Genomic DNA, 24801 nt, shown 5'->3' on the forward strand with positions numbered 1-24801 from the left:
AACCATGGCAACATCTAATGTTTGTGTAGCATTATGTTCAGCAGACTGTGTTCTTCTATTGTTGTGAATTAGATGACATTCAGAGAACATTTTATGCCCAATTCATGCAAAACTCCACGTAATCCCAAGGGGTTCACATACTTTTTCTTGCAACTGTATATATTTTTTTTTTTTTTTTAATCAAAGTGTATTCTTTTCCAAAAAAATATATATTCATTTTTAAAAACTGCAGATTTCGGTTTTGGTTTTCGGCCAAGTGCATTTTGAATTTTCGGTTTCGGTATCAGAATTTTCATTTCGGTGCACCACTAGGTGAGAGTGCCCAGTATTGAGGTGGTAAAGGTATTGTACACTTTCAAATGTTTTCATTGTTTTAACTAGGTATTAGCAGGGCTTTTTTTCAGTGGGAATGTGGGGGAATGCAGTGCCAGCACCTTCAGCACTGGATGTATGTAATGGCAAGGGGTGCTGGGGTGTGCTGCCGGGGGTCTACTGTTGCTGAAGGGATCTATTGTTGCTAGGGGGGTCTATGGTAGATGGTATTCTATTTTTGCTGGGGACATCTACTGTTGCCAGAGGGGCTATTGTTGCTGGCTGCAGGGGATCTATTTTACTGCTTTTCTTCTCCACTTGCCCTCCAGAGGATTTACCCCCCTTCCTGACCAGGCCATTTTTTGCGATACAGCACTTCGTTACTTTAACGAACAATTGCGCAGTCATGCAACGATGTTCATAAACTACATTTATGACATTCTATTCCCCACAAATAAAGCTTTCTTTTGGTGGTATTTCATCACCTGTGCAGTTTTTATTTTTTGTGCTATACACAAAAAAGACCGACAATTTTGAAAAAAAAGTCTATATTTTTTACTTTTTGCTATAAAACATATTCAATAAAAAAATAAAAAAATAAAATTTTGTCATAAATTTAGGCCAAAAAAAATCCCAATACGTGTAAATGAATTGGTTTGTGTGAAAGTTGTAGCATCTGCAAATGACGGTATATATGCTGGAATTTTTATTTTTACTCATACTAGTAATGGCAGTGATCTGCATCTTATGGCGGGACTGCGGGACAACGGCAGGCATTCTGACACTATGGGGAACTGACTAACTGCCACTGATTTCCCCAGTGACACTAATACAGCGATCAATACTAATAAAAAACACTGACACTGTACTAATGACACTGGGCAGGAAGGGGTTAACTTTTGGGCGATCAAAGGGTTAACTGTATGCTGTGTTTGTTTTACTGTGTGCTGTAATACTAGGGAGGCATGCTGTTTTGTATCTCTTTGCTGTGTAGAAAGACACAATACAGCATGTCCATGCTGTCAGGGGAGAGACCTGTGTTGTTTACACAAAGGTCTCTCCCCTATCAGCTTTACACGGCAATAGTTGAGTTCCGGCCAGGAATCGCTGGTCAGGACCTGGTGATTGACATTCCTAGCTGCTAATAGCAGCGCGGGTAGGGTGGCGTGCATGCCCCCTACCTAGAAATGCAAATATACGTGATTTTGTGCAGCCCTGCCGCTCTGTAGCGGTACTTCTACTATATGGCGGTGGGCAAGCAGTTAACCAACTCCAAATTACTTAGCAGAACAATATACTTTGTTCTGTATTCTCTAAAAGGGGCAGTACTGGGAGATGGGTAAGGGGTGGAACCAAGGGATGGTGCTCGGGAGTGGGTATAGGGTGGAGACAGGGGTGACACAGAAAGGGGGGAGTTCCTGCACCTATTCTCTGAGAAAAAAACCCCTGGGTATTAGTGTAAGTTTTATTCCCTTTGTTGTTTGCTTGGCTCACTTTGTAATGATGGGCTTACATGTTGTGGTGTCATGGATGATTGATTCCCCCATGTTCATGGTTTGCTACAGCTGGCTTGTCCCTTTTCATTAAAAGAGCAAGACAGCTTCCTGTTCCAGATCATACAGTGTCCAGTGCATGTAATGTCAATCATTATGTGTCACATCACAAAGCTGGGGGTGCTAATGTAATAAAAAACATTTCTAGCTGGGTTGTAAACATTGTGTGTGTTTGTGATTTATCTGCCTGCTTGCTGTCATCAGATCTAATTACTGCCTAAGGGACTAAGGGTTTGTGGAATACAGTGTTTCTTCACAGGAAGTGACAGTTCTTGACTACAGACAGAGATCATGCATTAACCTGTGCAGTGCTATGCCGCATGCCTGCACAAACAGACATTTCTGACACCAGAATGTGAATGTTTACTATACTATAGGCTTTGCATACAGAGCTAATTACAAATACAAATTAGCAGTTCTTTAAATTCGCCACTTGTAGCATTTTTTCATTTTCTTTCCTAGATTGATTTCAATCCATTTGGAATTGTTTCTACAGTCATTTTAAATTCTCTTCCCAGACTCATAGGTGTTCACAATTCTCATTCTAAGGATCCTAGAAAGCTCCACTGATCTTGGCATGATGGTGTGGCAGCTCCCAGATATTGCAGAGTTTCCCTTTAAACTTTAATATTTCTAGCAGCTTCTACTTGCAAAAGCAAGGTCACCAGCTCACTTCCCCCCTCCCTTAGTAATGTGTTCCAGCCTGTAGCTGGTATCTTTATCTGTAGCTGGTATTCAAGGCTATATTTTGCACAGTTTAGAAAGCCTTTTGAATGTACAGAAAGTGAAAGAGGAAAAATGTGCACTGTGATGTAATTGTTAATATGTATACCCTGTGAGTTGTTTTTCAAGCCACTTAGCTTTACAGACACTGTCTGGCTAAGTTCCAGCTGGTAAATAAAAGGTTTGTTTTCCTCAGGTTCGTGTTTGGAGTTTACCTGGTATTCCCAAAGTTGCCGCTACAATGGCAACACACATGTCAACACAGGTTCCACCTGCATTGTTCCTAAGGGGGTCAGCACCTGATTCTAACTTAATGGATTTACCCCCCCGGTCGCACAATATTGTCTGCTATTAAAGCGGTTATATCTGACTTGATCGGAGCTGCACCGATTTCTAAATTAGTACATGCACTACTTTTGGTGCAATTTGCATAGACATTGTGTCAGATGTCTTGCAAATTGCACCTCAAAATCGGCAAGTCACCCAACTTTGAAATCGTGCTACTTCACTGTAAGTCGCACAATTTCAAAATCAGGTTTGATGTGACCGGGGTGTTAAAGCGGCAGTACTTATTACTTTTTAAATATGATAAATCTGCAATTTAGTCATTTAGATTATGGAAACAAATAGACCATGTCAATTATATTACCACTATCTCTAGGCACTATTTGAATTAACCACTTGTCAATCGGGCACTTTTACCCCCTTCCTGCCCAGGCCAATTTGCAGCTTTCAAAGCTTTTGAACTTTGATGATTGCGTGGTCATGTAACACTGTGCCCAAACTAAATTTGTATCTTTTTTTTAGACAAATAGAGCTTTCTTTTGGTGGTATTTAATCAGCGCTGGGGTTTTTATTTTTTGCTAAAAAAATAAAAAAAAGACCAAAACATTTTGGAAAAAAAAGTTTTTTTAGTTTCTGTTTTTATTTCTCCTTCACTGATATGCACTGATGAGGGCACTGATAGGCTGCACTGATAAACACTGATGAGGCTGCACCAATATGTGGCACTGATAAGACGGCACTGATGGGCATTGATAGGCAGCACTGATGGGCACTGACAGGCAGCACTGATGGGCACTGATAGTCAGCACTGATCACAGATAGTCAGTGTAGATGTCACCTCTGAGAAATACCGGCTCTCCTCTCCTTACACGCTGTCAACGTGAGGATAGGACTGACGAAAACCAGCATTTCCTATTTACACTGTGATCAGCTGTGAGTGGACACAGCTGGTCACATGGTGAAAGACAGCTCCGATTGGCCCTTTACCTGGACATGTGACCAGCTGTGTATGAAGGATACAGCGATCACAGTTTGCACACAGTGCCTGCCCCAGGGAATGCACGGGGGGTATGGTTCTGGATGCCCTCCCAGAACCAACTGACAGTGCTGTAGCCATTTTTCTAAATTGCAGTAGGGAAAGAACATGTAAACCCTCACTTTGTAAAACAACCCTTTCAGGAGGGTGAGCTTGTTAGCAGAAGTCTGATCATTAGAGGAGAGCACACTGAGTTCCCAGCATAGCTAGAGAACTGACCATGGTGTGTTCTCCTGCATAGTGTGGTCAATTTTTAATATCAAGGCAGAATGACTGGTTGGAACACCAGGAATTTCACACAAAGGAAGCAATACAGAAATAACAGTATATTTTTTCCAGTACATGGCACAGCAGGCACATATCAGGAATAAATAATGTTGGGTTTATATATTCTTTAAGATCTAATGCTCATGTATGTAGAACAAGTCAACAGCTCTCATGGGATATATTTTCACATGACTATGTAATAAGGACTCATAAGAGACTGTCATTGTTTCTATTTTTTTTATTTCTTTATGCTTGGATTCCACATACTGATCTTTGTTGTTTCTATTCACGTATTTCTATACTCATGTGCAACTGTTTGAAACAGTTGAATAAACAGTTACAAAAAAATGAAAAATAGCAGCACATCACAACAATTTAAGCATTGATTAGTAAGTAGAATATTTTGTTTTAGATCTTAAAATTATCTTCCCATAAAAGCATCGGGTCCCAATTCCTGGATCAAGTACTTATATCTGAAAAAGGCAAAAGACAAAAGAGATTAATGATTAATGTGCAGTATACATCATTTTCCTTTAAACAATATGTACCATATTAGGTCAGTGGCCACTAAATGTCAGACCGTGGTCCGAGAATCGCCCGAGCAGCGCTACCGCCTGATGCCGACTGCCAGCCCACCAGACTAGAATGACAGATCCACTACTCAGCAGGGTGGTCATCCTGGCAAACAATTACATCACACATGCACCTTGCTCCTTGCAGCTCACTGTCTCTCCCAGCTCCCACTCCCTGCCTGTCCACAAGAGCACACCCCGTTCCCTTCAGCAAGGATCCCGGCAAGCTCCTGTCTGCCCTCAAGGTAGGGTGTGTTTTTCTGATGATGTATGATGTATGATGTAAAGGGGCATTCTGATGGGGAAATATGATGGAAAGGGGTACTTTGAGTGTATGGGGGCACTATGACGGCAATACCTGATGTAAGGTGGCAATGTGATGGGAATACCTGATGTAAAGGGGCACTCTGATGGGGAAAACTGATGTAAAAGAGAACTCTGATGGGCACACCTAATGTAAGGGGGCACACTGATGGGCACACCATATGTAAGGTGTCATCATGTTAGGGGAACCTTATATAATGAGGCACTCTAATAGGGACAACTGAAGTAAGGGGGCACACTGATGGGAGACAACAAATGTAAGTGGGCCTTCTGATGCAGAAACCTGATGTAAGGGGGCATTCTGATTGGAATGACTGATCTAAGGGGGCATTCTGATGGAAATGGCTGATGTATGGGGAAATCTGATGGGAACAAATTACTTAAGGGGGAGCTCTGATGGGAATGCCTGAAATAGGGGGGTACTCTGACAGTGGCAACTGATTTAGGGGGGAAGTCTGATGGTGGCACCCAATGTAATAAATTACTCTGGAGAGGGAACCTGATGTAAGGGGGAGCACTAATGGGGTCATTTATTTTCAGACCTCGGCCAGAAGAAGATTTTAGTGACTGGACCTCCTTTTAATTTTAATTCAATACCCCTGTATTGGGTCTTATCTACAACAGCAGTTAAGCTTCCATTCACATTAGTGCATTTTCTCTTGCCTTTGCTGTCATGCTGCACAGCACTGCAGTGCTTTCTTGCAAAGGTCCATGTGCTTCTTTTGGTGCAACACATTTGTGAATGCACCAAAAACACATGTAAAATGCATGTACATGCTTTTTAGTGTGTTTTTTACATAATTTTGTGTATAAAATCCAGTCTCCTTCTCCTACAAAAAAAACACATGAAACATGAAAAATGTGCAGATTCGCACTACAAAAATGCACTGAAAAATGTATCATCATGCAGCAACACTAGTGTGAACCTAGGCATAAGAAGAATTTAATGAAGAACAGGCTTAGTTTAATAAAAACACACTGCAGAGCTCAGTGAGGAGAGCTCTGAGATCGGATTGGAGGGAAGGGACACCCCCCTACATACAGCACATATAAACAGTGCTGAGGCTGTCAATCTGCTGGAGGCAGGGCCTGGACATGGAGTGGGCAGAAGGGGCAGTTTCTCTGGGCGCTGTGGTATCATGTGAAGTGGGGTGCACTGCATAGAGAGTGCCTACCTACAAGCCACCAGGAGTACTGGAAGAGGGAATTTTTGTTTGGGGAGAATTTTGGCTTGCAAAGGGATATTTATGCTTGGGTGTGCAGATTAGTACTCAATATTTTTGGGAGGAAATTTTTTGCTGACACATAATGTTCATACATTTTTTTGGGGGGGGCGTTTGGCATATTTGCACTGGCTGGAGGTCCCTCCCATGTCACCCTTATTCTCTTGATGTCAAGAAAACTTGTCAGAAGTGATTCATAGAGATAGTAGAGGAACAGGGCAGCAGACTGAAATTACAATTAGTGCTCTGGATTGAGACACGTACACACTATAGAGGTATATGCTTTATTCATATTTCATGTGTGAAGGTTACAATCACTTTAAGCTAAAATCAAGAACACAGGAACATGACCTCAAACTAGCAGGAGGAAAACTGAAAATTCATCTTAGAAAGTAGTGTTTTACCAATATAGTTGATGCTTGGAATAGACTTCCAGCAGAGGTAGTGCGTCAGTCAACAATAAGTGGATTGAAACATGCTTGGGACAAGCATAGATCTATGCTAGGGCAAAAAAAGTGTATATATATATAAAATTAAAGGAACGCTTTTAAATCAGAGTATAGCATCAAGCCAATTAAACTCCTGGGATATTGATCTGGTCAGTTAAGTATCAGTGGGGGTTGTTAATCAGTTTCAGCTGCTTTGGTGTTAATGAAATTAACAACAGGTGCACTAGATGGGCAACAATGAGATGACCCCAAAACAGGCATGGTTTTACAGGTGGAGGTCACTGACATATTTTTCCTACTCATCTTTTCAGACTGTTTTTCACTAGTTGAGCATTTGGCTAGGGTCAGTGTCACTACTGGTAGCATGAGGCAATACATGGACCCTACATAGGTGGCACAGGCAGTCCAGCTCCTCAATAGGCGCCATTGCCCGAAGGTTTGCTGTGTCTCCTGCATAGTCTCAAGAGCATGGAGAAGATTCCACGAGACAAGCTGTTACTCTAGGAGAGCTGGACAGGGCCGTAAAAAGTCCATCAACAGGACAAGTATCTGCTCCTTTGTGCAAGGAAGAGAATTGCCACAGCCCTACAAAATTACCTCCAGCAGGCCACTGGTGTGAATGTCTAGGACCAAACAATCAGAAACTGACTTCATGAGGGTGGCCTGAGGGCCTGATGTCCTCTAGTGGTGAGCCCTGTGCTCACTACCTCGCACCATAGAGGTCGATTGGCATTTGCCATGTACACAGAATTGGCAGGTCCCTGGCACCCTGTACTTTTCACAGATGAGAGAAGGTTCACCCTGAGCATATGTGACACACGTGAAAGGGCCTGTAGAAGCCATGGAGAATGTTATGCTGCCTGTAACATCATTCAGCATGACCGTTTTGGTGGTGGGACAGTGATGGTCTGGGGAGGAATATCCATGGAGGGACGCACAGACCTTTACAGGCTAGACAATGGCACCCTGACTGCCATTAGGTATTGGGATGAAATCCTTGGACCCATTGTCAGACCATACACTGGTGCAGTGGGTCCTGGGTTCCTCCAGGTGCATGATAATGTGGCGAAAGTATGCAGACAATTCCTGAAGGGTTTGCTGTGTCTCTCAGCACAGCCTCAAGAGCATGGAGGAGATTCCAGGAGACAAGCAGTTACTCTAGGAGAGCTGGACAGGGCCGTAAAAGGTCGTTAACCCATCAGCAGGACCAGTATCTGCTCCTTTGTGCAAGGACAATGACAATGGCACCCTGAATGCCATTAGGTATTGGGATGAAATCCTTGGACCCATTGTCAGACCCTAAGCTGGTGCAGTGGGACCTGGGTTTCTCCTGGTGCACGACGTTGCCTGGCCTCATGTGGAGAGAATATGCAAGCAGTTCCGGGAGGATGAAGGAATTGATACCATTGAATGGCCCCCACACTCGCCTGACCTAAATCCAATAGAACACCTCTGGGATATCATGTTTCTGTCCATCCAATGCCACCAGGTTGTACCTCAGACTGTCCAGGAGCTCAGTGATGCCCTGGTCCAGATCTGGGAGGAAATACCCCAGGACACCATTCTTTGCTTCATTAGGAGCATGCCTTGAAGTTGTCAGTCATACATACAAGCACGTGGGGGGCCATACAAACTACTGAGTACCATTTTGAGTTGCTGCAATGAAATTTCAGCAAAATGGACTAGCCTGCTGCATAATTTTTTCACTTTGATTTTTGGGTGTCTTTGAATTAAGTCCTCTGTAGGTTGATAATTTTAATTTCTATCAAACGATGGGGCATCCTTATGTTCCTAACACATTACCCAGTCCATATCAGTATAGATATCCAGCATGATATTTTTCCCTATTGAGATCTGATGTGTTTTCAAAGTGTGCCTTTAATTTTTTTGAGCAGTGTATATATGGGGCAGACTTGATAGACCTGCTGGTCTTTTTTGCCATCACTCCTTTATGTTTCTATGACCTATTCCACTCCACTGTTGTCCACAGTTATCTTATCTGCTCCAGAGCTTCTTCCTGGTGTTTTTCGACTCATAGTTCATGGTGCTTAGAGCAGGCTGAACTCAGGTCGCTGGTGAATGCTGTCTGAGTCTTAGAGTCCATGTCCTGCGAATCCTATATCACTTGCTCTAGTGTACTCCAAGGCGATCCTATTCCAGGTAACAGGTCTTACCTTTTCTAGTGTGATCCAGTGTGGCTTCTCCTCCACAGATCCAGCTCCCAGGTCTAACTTTTTCAGTAGTGCTTTCCACTACTGAAAGCTGGCTGTTGGTCTACACTCCTAAGTTATGGCAACATCGTTTCATTTGCAATCCCATCCACTGTAGCTGGAGGACACTGGGGCAGTTGCCATCCTGACATTTGGAATCTTTGGGTCTTCCACTTCCAGAGATGTTCACAGTTCATCTTCCCACTTGAACTTGTATGGTCGTAGTGTGGAGGGTCTCAAATTTAAAAGACCGATACCATACCTTTTACGTGCATGCTGTTCAGATATTTGGATTAAGAAGAAGTGAATGCAATGGAAAGTGAAGAGGTAATATTAATCATTCAAATTATACTGTATTTCACCTGTAAGTAGTGGAAGAGCTCAAGAGAAGGGAGTTTGAATTCTTTCTGATGGATAGATAAGCTTTTAACTGCAAGTCCATTTCATAAATGAGATGTAGTGCATCATACACAAAGTCTTAATTTATATTGTATTCTTGTCAGTTCTATGCTGTGGATGTCGTGATCATTTCTAGTCATAAGAGCTTGGAGTTCTATGGTCAATGTGAAAAAAGAGGGGGAAGCAGCAAATATCTCTGTCTTGTGCCACAAGATATTGGGAATGAGGTGGATATGAATATGGAATATTGCAGGCAGAGGGAAATATATATAGTAAGGAACAACTCAAGAATACTGAGGCCACTAGGCAAGACTGGGAGAGAAGGCAAGTTTCCGGTGGTTAGCCATCTGTCCACTGTGTGTTTCCAGTGGTGGCCCAACACTTAAATCCGCATTATAGTGATTGATATTGCTTTAGAGGTCTCAGGGAAGGTGAGGACCATATGAGGTAACAATCCAATGGGCAAACAGGACGGCAGCAATTCGATCAAAAATGAAAAACTAACCCTGGGCATTTTTTATATGCAGGAGTTAAAAAGTGCAGAAAAGTCAGCTAGTGATGACATTAATGGAAAACATTGACTGAAGAGGATGAAACAAGGTGGCAAGCAGAGAATTGTGTCATTAGGTAGTCAGCCTACTGAAGGTGGTGAGAGATGAGGATGGATGTTGGTACGCGGTTGCTTGATGCAGCTTCCTTTTGGCTGAGCGGTAGCGTTCTATAGGAGGTTAGGAGCTCCCACAGAAATCGGCAAACTGGTGGTGGCCCTTGAAGGTAGTGGGCAGAAGAGTTGCCCCCATTTCTAGGAAGATGGTGGTGTTTTAAAGTTTCCAGGTATGACTCTTCTCTTCATAATCATGCTGGTTGCGATGTCAGGTTATATGAAAATACATTAAAGACAAGTAGTGATTTCTCATGCGCTGCTTGCAATAGTCATTCTTTTCAACAACGATAAAGGAAGTTTACTATAATGTTCCTGGGGGCTCCAGATGTTGTTTTCCTGTTAAGGCATAATAATCTCTCTCCAGCTCTAAGTGTTCACCTGGGATCACTGTGGCTAACTCCTGGAAGAGAGGTGGAGAATAGATCTATTACTGTACTTTGTATACTCTGAATGTGGAGATTGTTTTCTGTGCCTTTAGTCTTAGAAGGTAATAATGAGTGCTGCTTCCTGAGGCCCTCTGAATCTAGCTTGTAGCTCTCTACAGTGGATATAAAAAGTCTACACACCCCTGTTAAAATGTCAGGTTTCTGTGATGTAAAAAAATGAGACAAATCATTTCAGAACTTTTTCTACCTTTAATGTGACCTATAAACTGTACAACTCAATTGAAAAACAAACTGAAATCTTCTGGGGGGGGGAGTAAACAAAAAAACTAAAATAATGTGGTTGCATAAGTGTGCACACCCTCTTATGACTGGGGATGTAGCTGTGTTCAGAACTAAACAATCACATTCAAAATCATGTTGAATAGGAGTCAGTACACACCTGCCATCATTACAGTGCCTCTGATTAACCCCAAATAAAGTTTAGCTGTTATAGTTGGTCTTCCCTGACATTTTCTTAGTTGCATCCCACAGCAAAAGCCATGGTCCACAGAGAGCTTCCAAAGCATCAGAGGGATCTCATTGTTAAAAGGTATTTGTCACAAGTTAGCCTGCAGTTTCTTGTCTGTGCATTCTTACCTCCTTGCTGCAGTGCTGCTCCTGATTCCTTTCACATGTGTGGTTTGTATGTGCTCACCTATGGGCATCGTCTGCTATCCTCTGGGTTTTATTTCTTTCCCTTCCATCACTTCCTGGCCCGCCTCCTAGTTTGCTTGTCTATATAGACAAGCTCAGTCTAGCCCACTTTGCCTAAGCAACTTCTTAGTTCTCTGAGCTCCTGGCTGTTGCTACGCTTGTATGCTGTATCTGACTACCCATGCACCGACGCCGGCTTCGTCCACTGATTGTGCTGATCTCCACCCGTCCTGACCTCAGCTTGTCTACTGGCTCCCCTGTTGTCTCCAGGATTACACTCTGCTCACGCAATTGGTCTCCGCATCCTCAACTGGGTGCACCTGGTTGCCGCAACCTGGTTCCAGCTTGCTGCAAGTCCATCCCCACCATCAGGGATCTGGTGAAGAAGCAGGCTGGGGCTTAGACTCCGTGCCCTGGGGAACCCCGAGTTGGCGGTCTACAAGGACTCACTACCACAGATTTGTGACAGTATCAGTCAGGCGAAGGGTACAAAAGAATTTCCAAGGCATTAGATATACCATGGAACACAGTGAAGACAGTCATCTTCAAGTAGAGAAAATCTGGCGCAACAGTGCCTTTACCAAGAACTCAATATCCCTCCAAAATTTAAAAGACGAGAAGAAAACTGGTCTGGGAGGCTGCCAAGAGGCCTACAGAAACATTAAAGGAGCTGCAGGAATATTTGCCAAGTATTGGCTGTTCGGTACATGTGACAACAATCTCCCGTATTCTTCATATGTCTGGGCTATGGGGTAGGGTGGCAAGACGGAAGCCTTTTCTTACGAAGAAATACATCCAAGCCTGGCAAAATTTTGCAAAAACACATCTTAAGTCCCCCAAAAGCATGTGGGAAAATGTGTTATGGTCTGATGAAACCAAGGTTGAACTTTTTGGCCATAATTCCAAAAGATATATTTGACGCAAAAACAACACTGCACATCACCAAAATGCCCACAGTGAAGCATTGTGGTGGCAACATCATGCTTTGGGGCTGTTTTTCTTCAGCTGGAACTTGGGTCAAGGTAGAGGGAATTCTGAACAGTTCCAAATACCAGTCAGAATTGACACAAAACCTTCAGGATTCTGCTGGGAAGCTGAACATGAAGAGGAACTTCATCTTTCAGCATGACAACGACCCAAAGCATACATCCAAATCCACAAAGCAATGGCTTTGCCAGAAGAAGATTAAAGTTTTGGAATGGACCAGCCAGAACCCAGACCTGAATACCATCGAAGGTGCTTCAGCAATGTATTAGTTTAAGGGTGTGCACACTTATGCAACCATATTATTTTAGGTTTTTTTTTACTCCCCTCCACCTAAATTATTTCAATTTGTTGTACAGTTTATAGGTTACATTAAAAGGTGGAAAATTTCTGAAATTATTTATCTTTGTCTCATTTTTTTACATCACAGAAACAGGACATTTTAACAGGGGTGTGTAGACTTTTTTTATCCACTGTATGTCCATAGTCATGAGGTCTATGCTATCCAGTGTCCAAGTTCCCTGATCTCCTTTAAAATCTTTTCAGTGATTTGTTTGGATGTTGTTTGTGGCTCTTTTTGCAGTGTATCAGGTTTAGGCAGTAAATTTTGTTTATAGATCGGCTGTAGGTTCTTCTTCATGAGTGCTTTTACTGGGCTACCGCTTCACTCTCCTTTGCGGTCTCCATCTTGAATGGCATATGTGTCAATGCTCCATCTATCAGCTTGGTTTTAGGCTTCTTTTTGTGGCCAGCAGTCTGCCATGACAATGCACTGGAGCGGAAAGGTAAAAAAGTGCTTTCCCAGGCCATGTGACTGAAGATGGCAGGCTGACTGAACTAATTAATCTGCCAAATTGCTTCTGAAGGCTACAAGGCTAGATACAAGGCTAGCTTAGAACAGATGTATCATTGACCACTGTGTGCATATGGCCCTCCCCCCGCCTCTCTTTTTTTTAAGGTAAGTTTATTAATTTTCCAAATAAACAAACAAAAACAATCAGAAACAGAGTACCCAGTGATGGGTGCATAATACAGCTCACAAAAAAAACAGATAACAAGGTTCACAAATATTGTGTACATTCCCATCAGTGGTACAGTAAAGAAACAAACAACTTAGCTGGTGAATATATTACAGGACAAAGTCCACATCCAGATGGTAAATTAGGAGCTAAAAATGTTAGCGGAGGCCCAAATGGGGAGATACAATAATGGGCATAGAAGTCTAAACCTCAGTGTCCCCAGATACAGAGGAAGTCCAGGGAGACCAAATTTTAACAAATTAACGTGAGCAACCTCTAGCAATATAGATCAATATTTACATAGGTAAAGCCTCATTGACTAACCTAATCCACATTTGTAAGTCAGGAATTTCAGGTTTTTTCCAGTGTAGTGCAATATACTTTTTGGCATAAAAAAAAGGAAACTTATCACCACCTCTCTGTTTTTAATTGTATACTAGGAAAAGATCAAATGTAAAAAAAGCCAAGTGTATAACATGGAATTGCCATCTTGCAAAACTACCCAATATGAAAAATAAAATCTTGATGCAAAGCTTATTTAAAATGCATTTCTAGTGTACAAATATCTAATAAACAACTTAATAAACAACTTACTCCTAGAGATGATCGAACTTCATTGAGCTGAAAAAATACACGGCCACCTTCTTCAGGACTAACAGACTTTAGTTCATCACGGGACAGTTCCAGCAACTGACTACCATTCAGAACTCCTAAGCACTTAATAGTGCTGATAAATAGGATACACAAAGGAGGATGTAAAAGGATGGCCTTGTGATGACATTTTATGAAAAGTTGAACACTTATTTTTTACAAAATGTCTTATTTTAAACTTTAGAATGATTTAACTTCTGTTTTTTCCCCTTCATTTATTCAGAGGGATTGTTTTAGAACTGGAATATGGGAGCTACCATTGCTGACCCACTTTTAAAATGTGCTTGTTCTACTGATTTTACATATATTCCCGCCTCACTACTAAAGCCTAGTACACAATGCTAGTTTTTTTATGTTCAACCCAGTGGGCTGATTAAAAAAATGCAATGTTAGTATAGCGATCTCCCCTGCTGTGCTATTGTATTGTGACAGTTGGAGCAGCCCCCCGCTAGAACAATCCGGTCAGTGCTCTCAGCCATTGGCTGAGAGCGTTGATTGGGAGCCAATCGGCAGATCTTTTTCGGTTATGCCTCTTCAACAGAAGCTGGACCGGCTGCCGTACATACGGGCCGAATGTCGGCCGGTTTCTATTGAATCGGCCAAAGCTGCATGATATTCAGCCCATGTGTATTAGGCTTTAGTAAATTACTAACCCAGAAAAAGCTTGTGCACATTGCCCTCAATGCTCAGATGTAGACTCCAACCTCTTTAACTTTTTTTCCAATAATTGGGTTCCTGGACACTCCCAGGGAAGATAAGCTCCCCAGTTTCCCTCCCTTAGCAGCTCAGAGAGACCACACCAGAGAAAAACTGGCATACAGGCAGCTGGACCAGAGCCTATTTGCATGTAGATTATGCAAAAGACCCAACTACTGTGAAGATCTCCTCCCTGATCCTCCCAAAAGTATTCCTGTTCTAGTGGGGTGGAGCTTTTTCTATGGGCCGTGTATACCTTCAGCTGTTCACCTCTGTTACCAGTGTTACTCTGGACTTTGCTGTGGGAGATGCTATCTTTAAGGATAATCAAAAGTAGCTGTGTTCTGTGCTGTTCAACTGAAGCAGTGATTCTCTGTCAGAGACTAAGCTATGCAACCATTTTGCTCTGAATGAGTCAAAGAGTCCATGTTTGTGCAGCTTTCATGTGTTCATGCAGCTTTCATTATTCTACAGTGTATGCATGTTTTTTGCCATCCTGAACCTGCTTTGCAGTATTGTTTCTAATTTTTTTTACCTGTTTGGTAAACTACAAGTTACAGGTACTCTCTGTCTTATCATTGGGCTGATTACCCATTTTATTAAATACAAGTTTGAAAGGAAAAAAAAAAAAAAGAAAAACAACTTTAGTATGTCCCTTCAAAAATAAGTCAGCTAATATAGCTCCCATTACTTTGCCCTAGCATCTTTCTTTTTCTGCTATTAATGCATTGGGCCAAGTCTAGTAAGTAAATAGCAATACTTACATCCTTGAGAATCCCTTGTTTTTTAACCATGCTGTCACTTCTTCTGGGGCTGAACTTGGTTTTAATGATATGAATGACTGTTCTGGCAACTGTACCACAGAAAAACATAGATATTGTTTTCTGTGGAAAACTACACAATTCATTTGTTTAGACATTTAAAGCAATCCACATTTAGTCATCTATATACCTGTCCATTGTCTGTGCTCTCCAGTATGTTGCTTGGGATGAAACCCCTGTGCCCCTGAGAATTTTCAACCAGCCACCACTGCCTGCTCTGATCTAAAACCTGCAATACAATAAACAATAATATATGTTTATAATAATGAAGTGTGTTACATTCTTCTAAGGAAAGTAAACATCCATGCTATAAGACAGTGATATGTCCAGGCATATTTATTAAGGCATTGCAAAGTGAAGAAAACTATTCTGGTTTCATTTTATGCCTAGTTGCTTCTGTGACTCCATTCCAATTATTATTTGCTGCCTAACTAAATATTATTATTTTATTATTATTATTTCAGGTACTTATATAGCGCCATCAATTTACGCAGCGCTTTACATATATATATTGTGCATTCATATCAGTCCCTAACCCTCAAGGGGTGTACAATCTAAGGTCCCTAACTCACATTCATACATACACATACTAGGGACAATTTAGACAGGAGCCAATTCACCTACCAGCATGTCTTTGGAGTGTGGGAGAAAACCGGAGTACCTGGAGGAAACCCACACAGGCACAAGGAGAACATGCAAACTCCAGGCAGGTGGTGTTGTGGTTGGGATTTGAACCGGCGACCCTAGTACTGCCAGGTAGAAGTGCTAACCACTTAGCCACTATGCCGCCCAAATATATTTATTTTACTATGTACACTGCTTAAAAAAATTAAAGGAACACTTTGAAAACACATCAGATCTCAATGGGGAAAAATATCATGCTGGATATCTACTGTATACTGATATGGAATGGGTAATGTGTTAGGAACATAAGGATGCCCCATCGTTTGATGGAAATGAAAATTATCAACCTACAGAGGACTGAATTCAAAGACATCCCAAATTCAAAGTGAAAAAATGATGTACCAGGCTAGTTCATTTTGCTGAAATTTCATTGCAGCAACTCAAGATGGGGCAGGCTCCTAATGAGTATGGTGTCCTGGGGTATTTCCTCCTAGATCTGGACCAGGGCATCACTGAGCTCCTGGACAATCTGAAGTGCAACCTCGCAGCGTCGAATGGACCAAAACATTATATCCCAGAGGTGTTCTACTGGATTTAGGTCAGGCGAGCATGGGGGCCATTCAATGGTACAAATTCCTTCATCCTCCAGGAACTGCCTGCATACTCTCGCCACATGAGACCGGGCATTGTCATGCACCAGGAGGAACTCAGACCCACTGCACCAGCGTAGGGTCTGACAATGGGTCCAAGGATTTCATCCCAATACCTATTGGCAGTCAGGGTGCCATTGTCTAGCCTGTAGAGGTGCATCCCTCCATTGATATGCCTCCCCAGATCAACACTGACCCACCACCAAAACTGTCATGCTGAACAATGTTACAGGCAGCATAATGTTCTCCACGGCTTCTCCAGACCCTTTCATGTCTGTCACATGTGCTCAGGGTGAACCTGCTCTCATCTGTGCAAAGTACAGGGTGCCAGTGACAGACCTGCCAATTCTAGTGTTCAATGGCAAATGCCAATCAAGCTCTATGGTGCCAGGCAGTGAGCACATACCACCCTCATGAAGTCTGTTTCTGATTGTTTGGTCAGAGACATTCACACCAGTGGTCTGCTGAAGGTCATTTTGTAGGGCTTTGGCAGTGCTCATCCTGTTCCTCCTTGTACAAAGGAGCAAATGCCGGTCCTGCTGATGGGTTAAGGACCTTCTATGGCTCTGTCTATCTCTCCTAGAGTAACTGCCTGTCTCCTGGAATGTCCTCCATGTGATTGGAGACACAACAAACCTTCTGGCAATTGTACGTATTAATGTGCCATCCTGGAGGAGTTGGACTGAGTGTGCAACCTCTGTGGGGTCCAGGTATCGCCTCATGCTACCAGTAGTGAAAATTACCCTAGCTAACTGCACAACTAATGAAAAACAGTCAGAAAAGAGAAGTAGGGGAAAAAATTCAGTTGCCTCCACCTGTAAAACCATTCCTGTTTTGGGGGTTGTCTCATTGTTGCCCATCGAGTGTACTTGTTGTTAATTTCATTAAAGCCAAAGCAGCTGAAACTGATTAACAACCCCCTCTGCAACTTAACTGACCAGATCAGTATCCCAGGAGTTTAATTGACTTGATGCTATACTCTAATTAAAATATGTTCCTTTAATTTTTTTGAGCAGTGTACAGTTGTGTCCAAAATTATTCAACCCCCAATGCTGTAAAGGGGTTTAGGGACTATAGTGTACATTTGGAATTGTATTCAGAATCAAATCCTACAAGGACGTTGTAACTACCCAAATGCAACTAAAATGACATCAATTGTTTATGTAATACAGTAGTAAATGGTTCTTATGTGGTTTCTTCATTGCCACAATTATTCAACCCCTTAAAGACTACCACTCTGAAGAACAGAGGTTCATACAGGTGCTTTCCATCAGGTATTGAAAACACCTGTGGATGTCACCGAGCAGCAATCAAGCATAATAAGCACCAATTAGGCAGCTTTAAAATGACTGTGATACTCAGCTCCTTCTAGACATTTACTGGTGTGGTTACAAACATGGTGAAGGCAAGAGAATGGTCCAGGAAGACAAGAGAAGAGGTGATTTCTCTTCACAGGAAGGGCAATGGCTATAAGAAGATTGCAAAGATGTTAAACATACCAAGAGACACCTTAGGAAGCATCATTCGCAAATTCAAGGCAAAGGGCACTGTTGAAACGCTACCTGGTCGTGGCAGAAAGAAGATGCTGACTTCGACTGCTGTGCGCTACCTGAAGCGTAGAGTGGAGAGAAGTCCCCGTGTGACTGCTGAGGAACTGAGAAAAGATTTGTCAGATGTGGGTACAGAAGTTTCAGCCCAGACAATAAGACGCACACTGCGTAATGAAGGCCTCCGTGCCAGAACTCCCAGGCGTACCCCCTTGCTGTCTCCAAAGAATAAGAAGAGTCGACTGCAGTATGCCAAAAGCCATGTGGACAAACCACAAAAGTTGTGGGATAGTGTTCTGTGGACTGATGAAACAAAATTAGAACTGTTTGGGCCCATGGATCAACGCTATGTTTGGAGGAGGAAGAACAAGGCCTATGATGAAAAGAACACCTTGCCTACTGTGAAGCATGGTGGAGGGTCAATCATGCTTTGGGGCTGTTTTGCTTCTGCAGGTACAGGGAAGCTTCAGCGTGTGCAAGGTACCATGAATTCTCTTCAGTACCAGGAGATATTGGATGGAAACGTGATGCAGTCCGTCACACACCTGAGGCTTGGGAGACGTTGGACCTTTCAACAGGACAATGATCCCAAGCATACCTCCAAGTCCACTAGAGCATGGTTGCAGAGGAAAGGCTGGAACATTTTGGAGTGGCCATCGCAGTCACCAGACTTAAATCCGATTGAGAACCTCTGGTGGGACTTAAAGAAAGCAGTTGCAGTGCGCAAGCCTAAGAATGTGACTGAACTGGAGGCCTTTGCCCATGAAGAATGGGCGAAGATACCCGTAGATCGCTGCAAGACACTTGTGTCAAGCTATGCTTCACGTTTAAAAGCTGTTATAACTGTAAAAGGATGCTGTACTAAGTACTAAGATTGAATGTCACTTGGGGGTTGAATAAAACTGATAATGCTGTGAGCACAGAAAAGACATTTGTGGTTATTTCATTATAACTGTTATGTTATATTTGTCTGACCTACAAGTGCCTCTTTAATGTAAATGTAAGCAAGATGACTGAATGATCAAAAGCAATGTCAAACTGGCCAAAACACTCAATTTCAGTGGGGGTTGAATAATTTTGGACACAACTGTATATATTAATTTTTTTATCCAAGACATTAAAAAACTATTTGTTATGAAAAACTCAAACAGCCACTGCAGAGATTTGGGTTGTAGCAACAGGACACATAGTTAAGTGTACAATAAAATTGATAGTGATGACAATTGCACAAAATCGTGATTACACCATTTGCCATTTACCAATCTAAATAAGTCGGCAATATCAGGCACGATTAACCACTTCAATACTGGACCAATTCTAGAATAATACTTAGAACCCCCAAACATATTTTTTAGCAGAGACCCTGGTGGGTGTTGCAATTTTTTATGTCACGTTATTTGTGTTTTTCAAACACAATATTTTTTGAAAAAAATACACTGTAATTAATTTTATTGCATACAAACACTAAATAACATTCCAAAGACATGCTGAACGTGAGTTAGGGACCTTAAATTGTACGCCCCTTGAGGGTTAGGGACTGATGTGAATGTACAATATATGTACTGTATGTAAATCGTTCTGTAAATTGACAGCCCCATATAAGTACCTGTAATAAATAAAAATTAATAAAATATAACAATTTTTTGCAAAAATGGAAAGGATGATGTTACGCAGAATAAATAGATACCTAACATATCACGCTTTAAAACTGCGTACGCCCATGGAATGATGCCAAACTACAGTACCTAAAAATCTTCATAGGCGAAGCTTTAAACACCTTTACAGGTTACCAGTTGAGGATTACACAGGAGAACGGGTGTTAGAATCAATGCTCTCACCATCACATTCGTGGTGATACCTTACATGTGTGTTGCAAACACCATTTACATTTACTTGCGCAACCTACACCTTTGTGCCCGACCACGAAGCTGTGAGGGCACTTAAAATTTTATAATATTTATTTTATTACTTCTTTTTATTTTTACACTTTCCCTTTACATTTTTAAAATGTCACAAGGGAATATAAACATTCCTTCTGATGGCAATAGGCAATAACAGGCACGCTTTACTGGGAGATCTGGGGTCTATTAGACCCCAAATCTCTTCTCTGGCCTACAATGCAGCCGACAGACTGGTGTGATTGGCTACTTTCCTGATGGTAATAGCCAGGTAAACAAACAGCTGAAAACAGAAGTGACAAAATCCTGGTTTCTGGTTTCAGGGGTCACAGAGAGGGAGGGATGACCTCAGTTTCTCTCTCTCTCTGTGTAATGCAGCCAGTTCTGCTGGTTCGGCTGGACAAGAAGGCCCGGGAAAGGCAGCAGTGAGAGGGAGGAACCCTTCTGCCACCCAATGTACAGCCACTCCAATCCCTGCTGCTGTACAGGGCATTTGTTGCTGTACAATTTGATACCGGGATTATGCCCTGATGTCCACTTGGGGATTCACGATGAATCCCTCAGACAAGGGGAGGAATATGGTGATTATGGATAATTCACAAAATTATTACAAACAAAGGTGCAATACAATCTTTCCAATAGGGAGTGGTAGTGCCCTATTTCAAAAACCTTCTTGACCCCTTCCAGTCTGGCTTTATTGAGGAACACTTCACAAAAAATGCCCTACACTCACTAATGATTTACTAACTGCCAAAACCAATGGCCACTACTCCATACTGATACTACTAGACGTTCTGCTGCCTTTGATACTATTGACCACTGGCTCTTTTTCATAAATCTCCACTCCCTTAGGCTTCAAGACTCTGCTCCTTCCTGGTCCTCCTCCTTCTTATTACAGCATTCCTTCAGTGTTGCCTGCAACTCTGTCTCCTCATCTCCACTTATTCTTTTGGTAGGGGTTCCCCAAGGTTCTGTCCTTGGACCCCTTCTCTTCTCCATCTACACCTCCTCCCTTGGTCACTGGATAAACACCCACAACATTCAATGCCATCTCTATACCACTCCCTCAAACTCACTCTTTTTGAAACTGAATTCATAATATTCTCCCAGGGAAGACTTACCTGCTAACGATTGAATCTTTTATTTCTTCCATTAGCTCATCCCTCACAGTTATTACCTTTTAACTTGACCCACAGGATACAGATCTGAACCTGAAACCTCTGTGGTGTCTGGTTGTGTCTCTTATCGCTGTGCCACCTGAGTAGTTGGCCAACTCCCTGCCTGATTCCTTGGAAAACCTTGCTCTCTGTCTTGTTTCTGATGAACCTCAAACCCTTAGTGCCTCCCATGAACTTCCTGATTTAAGCCATGTCTCTGCATTTACTGTTTGCCAAATTACTGTGCTCCTCTCCAGCTAATATCTTGCTTTTTTCCTTCCTGCTGCCATTAATATCTTTACTACCACTCAAAATCAACCTCTGGCTCATTCTTCGACTACTCTTCCGCTTGATCCCAACATGCAACCACTTTTTACCAATTTTTGGCTTGTTTCTCAGCTATGCTTTCTCTTGATCCCAACCTGTAACTGCTCGTTACGAACCTTTGGTTTGTTTACTGACTGATTCTGCTAGCTCCCTACCTGTTACATCTGCCACCAGACCCTGGGTTGGGCAGTCCCGAGAACCACAACCTGGCACTACCAGGCAGCAAAACCTATCTCCACCAAGAGGAGCACTGGAGAAGACCAGTTTGTGCTTAGAATAAACACTCACAAGGGTGACCTGCTTGTGTACTCATCCTGCTGTTTGGCATGGACCTCTCTATTGCTACAGCTACTGATCTGAGCCTGACCTGTCACAACTAGATTATAAGCTCTCAGGAGCTTGGCCCTGCTAATCCTCTTGCATTGATTTGTATTGTTACTCTACAGTACTAAACTGTTGGCGCTTTAGAAATCCTGTGTTATAATCATTTCAATTTCAGCTCAGCATAGATTTGTACAAATAGATCAGATGGCTTATACAGCAGTAGTAATTGATAAAGATACTATGGAATATTTATTTGTGAGGCATCCTTAGGTGCCTACTTTTTATGCACACCCCAAAACGCATAAGGATATGAAATCCTACCCAGAGAGACCGATTTTGGCTGGTATCGGATCTTCCTATGAACATGCGAGTATTCTTATTAACCAAAACCTGAGACCACATGTAACGAGTCTTCCATATTTTGTGAAAGACACAATACAACAAAGGATTTTGGAGAGGGTATCAGTACACCCAGGCTCACACTTGGTTGATATCAATAGTGTGGTACTTTTTTTGATCATTCCTTATAAACCTGAGGTAGAAGTGTCTAGTAAATTCCTGCAAGAGCTCAGCCATCAAAGTTGGCCATATAACAGGTCTGTGCTGGAGCCTATGTACCATATGTTTTTCTACAATATCTTGCAATTTGATTACTCTCACTACTTCCAGGTGCAGGGTGTTGCTGTAGGGACAGGGACAGGAACAATTATTGGAATCGAAAAGATGTGAAAACTCAAACTCAAATGGGACATGATTAATCATGCAATGACTTTGTTAACATCAGATTATTTGAACTATTGTAGGTAAACATTGACACCTAATGACTGGTGATCCAATAATTGCAGACAAAAGCATTGGTAAACAGTTATTATTTGGGAGAGGTGACCCTTGTAAAACCACCAGCAACTTTAAATGTGGGTCTTGTACCTACTGCCTAGAACCCAATGGCGAGATGCATAAACTACTCAATTTCATATCGTGTGAAACATGTGGAATAATAATGCATATTAAATGCATTGGGGATGCGGTACCTTTTATGTTGTTAAGACCAAGTGCCAATTTAGGCACCGCATCTATGACCATGAATATAACAAAGAAAATGTGACACATTATTGAAGTGTAAGCCCCAGTGGATGTATTTATTAAAGTCCTGGATTCTTTCTTAGATACACATTTATAGGTAAAGTTGATTCAGGGAATATCTAATTGCCGCTCAGGGGACCAGGAAGGAATTTTTTTTCCCAGCAGAAGCAAATTGGATCATGCTTTGCTGGTTTTTTTGCCTTCCTCTGGATCAACTGTGGGTATAGGATTATAACTTTTTTATGGTTCAACTGGATGGACTTTTGTCTTTTTTCAGCTAACTATGTAACCCCCCTGGAAGTACAGTGGCTAAGTGACTAGTACTTCTGCCTAGTAATAGGGTTATAGTTAAAATCCCAACCACGGCACCACCTGGCTGGAGTTTGCATGTTCTCCCTGTGTGGGTCTCCTCTGGGTACTCCGGTTTCCTCCCACAAGTCAAAGACATGCTTGTAGGTTATGTAGCTCCTGTTTAAAACTGGCCCTAGTATGTGCATGTATGAATATGAGTTAGGGGCCTTAGATTGTAAGTTCCTTGAGGGCAGGAACCGATGTGAATATACAATATACAATGTGCTGTGTAAATTGACGGTGCTATATAAGTACCTGTAATACATAAATATTATATAATATTGTAGTTCTGCCATATAGTAAGGTTATTATCATGGGGGAGTTTAATTATCTGGGCAGGTAGAAATGCTCGCTCCTGTAAGGCTCATCATTTCCTGAATGACTTTTATAAAATTTTCATGTTTCAATTGGTGGAAGCCCTAACTAGAAACAAGGCTCTGCTTGACCTACTAATTACAACACAGAGCTGACGGCGGATCTAGAAATAAGCGATAACTTAGTAAACAGCAATCACAGGATAATTACATTTACTGTAAATCATAGGAAAAGCAGACACATGGCAGACAAGCAGACAAGAACATTAAATTTCCACAGTGCCAACATAGAACAAAAGTAAGAGTGCTATAAGAACATCTTACATAATGGCAGTAGCTGAGTATTCCAATGGGCAACAAGTATAAAAGAACTAAGGTTAAACATGGGTGCCTAAACTTGAGTGTAAAATACATATTAAAGAGAAAAAAAAACTGTCCTTCAAAAAATATAAGGGGACATTGTCAGTATACCAATACTACAAAGAATGCAATAAAAAAATGTAAGAGCGCATTCAGAGCAGTGGATATAGACCACGAGAGACACGTAGCAGAGGAGAGTAAAAAGAATTTCCCAATTTTTTTAAAATATAATAATAGTAAAAAGGCTAAGTCAGAGCATATTGGTTCAATAAAGGATAATCAGGGAAAGATGTTTACAAGTGACAAGAAGAAAGCACATGTGTTAAATAAATTCTTCTATTCAGTTTTTACTAATGAAGAAGAGAGGTATAATATACAAGACAGTATTGTTAGTAACACAACACAGAACATACTCTTGCATGATACCAGCTGATTGGCAAAAAGCTTACGTAATGCCAATGGCCAAGATATATACCTCAAAACTACAGGCCATATTAATAGGTCAGGTGCAATGCCTTGGCCAATCATAGCACAATTGAGCGGAGCTAGCGGTGAAGTCCCCGATAGCTCTGTCCAATTGTTTACATCTGACTGGCAAATGTCAGATAGCAGCGAGTGCTCGATCTGCATGCATCAGGTTTTTTTTAATTCGGCGAGTTGGTGTCATCGTGACAATGCTGGACAACATTATTGATGATGGATTACGATGGAAACATTTTTTGAGCTTTTTTTTTTTAAGGACTGTTTTTATTCACCTTTTACACTTTTTTGTGGTGAATGGGTAGGGGTACTATGTACCCCATGCTCATTCACAATGAAGGGGCTGGGACCTGGGGGCCCCCTTGTTCCAGATTCTGAAAAGGCACCCCCGCAGACCCCCACAACCACAGCCCAGGATT

General features: G+C 41.9%; 1 protein-coding gene across 2 annotated transcripts in view; it reads right to left on the reverse strand.

Moving 5' to 3' along the window:
• Positions 1-4399: 4399 nt before the first annotated feature.
• The window catches only part of EPS8L3 (EPS8 signaling adaptor L3), a 195144-nt gene continuing 174742 nt past the window's right edge, over positions 4400-24801 (reverse strand). Inside the window, exons 17-20 of one of the 2 annotated variants that reach the window (XM_089681196.1) lie at positions 15398-15496; positions 15211-15299; positions 13694-13826; positions 4400-4649 (exon numbers count right to left, since the gene is read on the reverse strand). In XM_089681196.1, coding sequence (XP_089537322.1) covers positions 4644-4649; positions 13694-13826; positions 15211-15299; positions 15398-15496 — 327 coding nt within the window. In that variant the 3' untranslated portion in view covers positions 4400-4643. The remainder of the gene's footprint in view (positions 4650-13693; positions 13827-15210; positions 15300-15397; positions 15497-24801) is intronic. The other variant, XM_089681197.1, reaches the window with a different exon arrangement.

The sequence above is a fragment of the Staurois parvus genome, unplaced genomic scaffold (assembly GCF_062004578.1).
Source record: "Staurois parvus isolate SC_StPar_1 unplaced genomic scaffold, SC_StPar_1.0 ptg000261l, whole genome shotgun sequence".
NCBI lineage: Eukaryota > Metazoa > Chordata > Amphibia > Anura > Ranidae > Staurois > Staurois parvus.